A 4624-nucleotide genomic window follows, 5' to 3' on the forward strand; every position below is an offset into this window, starting at 1 on the left:
AGGGCTCCCGCTTCCACAGCTCCCGGCGGGAGAAGTATGGCAATGTGTTCAAGACCCACCTCCTGGGCCGGCCAGTGGTGCGGGTGACAGGCGCCGAGAACATCCGCAAGATCCTACTGGGCGAGCACACGTTGGTCAGCACACAGTGGCCCCAGAGCACCCAGATCATCCTGGGTCCCCACACCCTGCTCAGCTCCGTCGGTGACCTGCACCGCCAGCGTCGCAAGGTAAGCCTCAAGGCCACCCTGACAGGGCAGGCAGCCCAGGTGGCACCTCCTGCCTAGGCTTGGGCCTTGGTGGCACATGGGGCCTCCAGCTTTAACCACCTGCCTCTGTTCCCCTCCTCCTAGATCCTGGCCAGGGTGTTCAGCCGCGCTGCCCTGGAGAGCTACCTGCCGCGGATCCAGAAGGTTGTGAGCTGGGAGCTGCGGGGCTGGTGCATGGAGCCGGGCTCCATTGCGGTTTATTCCTCCGCTAAAACCTTAACTTTCCGCATTGCAGCTCGGATTCTGCTGGGACTCCGCCTGGAGGAAAAACAGTTCAAGGACCTGGCCAAAACTTTTGAACAGCTGGTGGAGAACCTCTTCTCCCTGCCCCTCAACATACCCTTCAGTGGGCTGCGCAAGGTACTGCTGCCTGCCCTGCCAGGGCCCGGCCCCCGGTGGCACAGACCCCTTGTGCCCAGACCCATCAAGGGGCACTTTCAATGGGCCAGGACACCTGCAGCATTGAGGGTCTGAGGGCCTGGCATCTTGCCCACCCCAGAAGTCTTCCCTTCTCTCTGCACTTCTCACCTCCTCTGGGTGCTGGCTCCAGCTCACTGTACAGCACAGGGCTCCCCTGCTCCCTCACCCCATATGCTGCCTCTGTGGGCTGTGGTTAGTCTATCATGGCTGGTCCTGTCCCATCTCATCCCACCCGGGCGCCTATCAGCCCAGGGCAGAGGGATCTGTGAGAATGAGCACAAAGGCAGCACAGCACACCTCAGGTCAGCACTCTTGTGTACCCCAGGGCAGGCTGAGGACTTGAGACCCTCTTATGGTACTTGGTCCTTTGTGCCCCAGCAACAGAGGGACAGTGGGGAGTCCTGGACAGGAAACACGGCAGAGGGACCTCTCCTCTGCCATCTCCTCTGCCTCTTTCAACCCGCGGTTTCTTCCCTGCTGTCCTGCCCATCTTTGCCTGCCTCCCTACATTCTGGCTCCAGGTATCAGTCCCATGTCGCACCACTCCTCTCACATGTCAGTCTGCATTCCCTCCTCTGACTTTGGGTTCTTCACCCTTACCACAGCGCAAGTCTCCTGCCCCTTTTAGCTAGGTCTTGCCCTATCTCTTATTTCCACCGTGAGCTCTGCCCTACTAGCTCACTTTACCCACCCAGTCTTAGTTCTCCCGCAGCCTCCCTGCTGCTCTTCACTAGTTCACAGCTCTTGTTTTCTCTGTCCAGTTTCCCTTTGCAAGGTGTCCCCCATGTGAGATTTCACCACCCAGCTGATCCTTCCCTGCATTCTCCCAGGTCAGCCCCAGCTTGTCTGGCCCCAAACCAACCTCTTCAGCTTGCATTTCAGGTCCCTCTCTCTTTTCCCTTGCTCTCTGCCCTGTTTCCTTTGCCCGGTTCTTCCCACCATAACTCCTTACTCTTTTATCTTCTTACCAACATCTCATTGTGGTCATTTTTCACCCCAAATCTCTGGTCCTGGCTTTTGCAGGAGGTGTCACACATGCTCTCCATCCATCCTACTTTGCAAAGAGATTGCTTCTCAGCTGTCTTGCTGAGATCTTACTCAGCTGTTTTGAGTGTTTCTCTCACAACTGGAGATGACCTGGGTGTGACTAACGTGCCTTTATCTACTATACGCTGGTAAAGCCACCCATTTGTTCCTGTCTCAAATGTGCCTTGCTGCTTGGACTCAGTTTTATTGTTACCTCTTCCTGTCCCTTTGGATGAGCTTCTTTTGGACCTGACAAGACCATGGCTTTGTTCAGCGTGGATGCCTCTGGATTTGGTATCTCAGTACCATGGGTTTATTGCTGTCATTCTTCTCAGAGTGTTTCTTAGGACTTGTCATATTTGATTCACAACAGCAAGGCAACAGAACTTGCAGCAGTTCTCCCCAGACTTCTGCCTCTTGCAAGGCTCTAGGGCTGGGCAACAGATTAAATAGTTCTTGCTGTTACAGATCCTGGGATTAAGGATTTCCACACTCGGGGGTCCCCCAGTCTCTCTGGAGAGGGGCGCAGTTCCTAAGGCTCTCCTGAACTATGTCTGCCTCCCGCAGGGAATCAAAGCACGGGACATGCTACATGAGTTTATGGAGAAGGCTATACAGGAAAAGCTGCAGCGAAACAACCCAGAAGATCACAGCGATGCTCTGGATTTTATAATAAACAGTGCCAAGGAGCACGGCAAAGAATTCACCATGCAGGAGCTAAAGGTAAGGAGAACCCCCATTGCAGTGTCCCTTCCAACTTGGTGGCTGCTTAAGACCTGGGCTGAGGGGCAGGAGGAGGGTTGTGTGGGGACCCACCAGCAGCCACTGCCTCCTGCCCTCCTTTTACCAACTCTGAGGAAACCATGTCCAGGGCAAGTGATGAAGCCTGGGCTCCGCGTGCTCAAATGCTCTGGTAGGATGGTGTCGCTTTGCATGAGAAGAGAGCTGGTATTTAAAAAGGAGATAAATGCCTCTTCTACCTTCGTGGCTGCCAGGCTTCAGCCTGACTTAGGAAGTTGTGAGGGTTATGTGGCTGTGCTAAAGCTCTGTGTGTCAGCGTGCACTCAGTAACCTCCACGGCACTATCCTAGAAATATATAGAGCTAGTTGTGTGCTCCCCAAACCTCCCCCAGCATCTGGCATAGCACGGTGTGTAGATCATGTCCTTGGGGCTGTGAGCCCAGAAGTCTCTGAGATAAATAGATCAAGGTGGGTCCAGGGACAGAATGATGGATTTCGGGTCGTTCCTTATCACCTTGTCATCAATTAGATCACCTAGCTTGTGGATTGCTACGGTGCAACATGATGCACCGCAGTGACTTGGGGATGAGCTCAGTAGTCCTAACTGAGCCAAAACTACCAACTGAACGTGAAGAGTTTTGCCAAAGATCTTGGGGAATAAAATTGGCATTAGTGCTGCATCATTCATAGCTCCAGGTCGCTTGGTGTCAGTGGATGGCAGATGACACTGAATTTATGTAACGAGTTTTAAAGCAGTTTTGCGTGGGTACAGCAGCTGAATATAGTTTAAAATTAATGAACATACATAGTTTTACTGTTTATTTAGGTATTTAAGGAAAACTATCTAAAGACTAATGTTTTATACATATTTTGTAAAAGTGTACTCTCAGAAATATTTGAAAGACTTTACAGTGGGTATTAGATACAATTAGAAATAGCATGTATTCTTGTTATAATTATTTATTATCTTATTTATTCTAATAGAATGGTTTTCATTATCATATAATTATTTTTAAAAAATAATTTCCAGATTTAAGATGTGATTGACTGATAAAGACTGATTGATCTCTGTTACGCATGGATATCACACGTGTGTAATTACGTGATCTCTCATCACGTCCCTGGCCCTGACCACAAGTGGACACTAACAGTAGGAACAAGGGGCTATTAAATGTAGTAGAACTCTCATCCAGTGAAATGGTGTAACTGGGTAAAGAGTCCAAAGGTGTCCCAGAGTCACGGATATATCTGACTTTGGGAGACACTCCATGCACTCGCACACGCTAGTTACTGCTTTGCTTTTTGTTCAAGTGATTCTGAAGGACTGTTTTCCCAGGCACTTTCCTGAATACGCTGTGATTTGCACTGCTGGCATGAACTCAGCAGGACCCTTGAAATGTAAAGGTCATTACTAAGATACCACTTTGCCAAAAGCATGGCTTTAAATAATTTTAAACCTTGGAAGGATTAAAAAAACCCCATCCTACATAATAGTGCTACATCCTACATCAGTGGCTGGATGGGTGGAACCATAATGCTCGTTCTGCCTCGCAGGACAGGGAGTGGAGCTGTAGCATGGGGACAGTACAGACGGCAGTATTGGTGACGCTGTGGAAAGATACTGCCTCCCTGTCACGTTGGTCTTGTAAAAGCAGGGAGGGAAAGCCAGCAGCTCGGTGTCACAACTGAGGTAGCAGCACTGTCAGAGGTTGATGCGGGGAGTCATAGGGGCTGTTATTTCAAGTTGCAGGGCCTGTCCTAAATTCCTTGCATGTTACTGAAATGTGTGGGGTTTTAACTGCAAGTGGTGGAACAGAGAGATTTCTTTTCATCTGGGTCTGCTCCCTTGTGAATGTAAAAATTCCTGCTAATGCCTGCAGGAGGTGTGATAGGGGTCGACAGGGATCTGTTATTTCAGAGGTTTTATTTCATCTGAAAGATGCCCTTGAGAGCTGCACTTTGGCAAAAGCTTCTAGTCCAGCCAATATATGGCGCTGGGGACAGTAGCAAAGAGTAATCCTCATTGCGTTACCCTTGACCTTACCAGACTTGGCTCCAAGCACCTTCAGGCTTCAGGTGTCCTTCCCTGTGTTTTTAGCTTCACCTCTCCAGAAACCGGTTGTGTCAGAACAATTTAAAATCGAGACACACCACTGTGTGAAAGGAAACTG

At 50.2% G+C, this 4624-nt stretch overlaps 1 protein-coding gene across 1 annotated transcript; it reads left to right on the forward strand.

Annotated features, from left to right (window-relative positions):
* Positions 1–3: 3 nt before the first annotated feature.
* On the forward strand, positions 4–2435 carry LOC104536896 (cytochrome P450 26C1-like; the record flags this gene model as incomplete). The annotated part of the gene is made up of 3 exons (XM_010179636.1): positions 4–227; positions 351–626; positions 2280–2435. Coding segments are annotated over 3 exons (656 nt in total), but the record flags the coding sequence as incomplete, so codon positions are not given.
* Positions 2436–4624: the final 2189 nt, after the last annotated feature.

This window comes from Mesitornis unicolor, unplaced genomic scaffold (assembly GCF_000695765.1).
Source record: "Mesitornis unicolor isolate BGI_N332 unplaced genomic scaffold, ASM69576v1 scaffold28822, whole genome shotgun sequence".
Lineage (NCBI taxonomy): Eukaryota > Metazoa > Chordata > Aves > Mesitornithiformes > Mesitornithidae > Mesitornis > Mesitornis unicolor.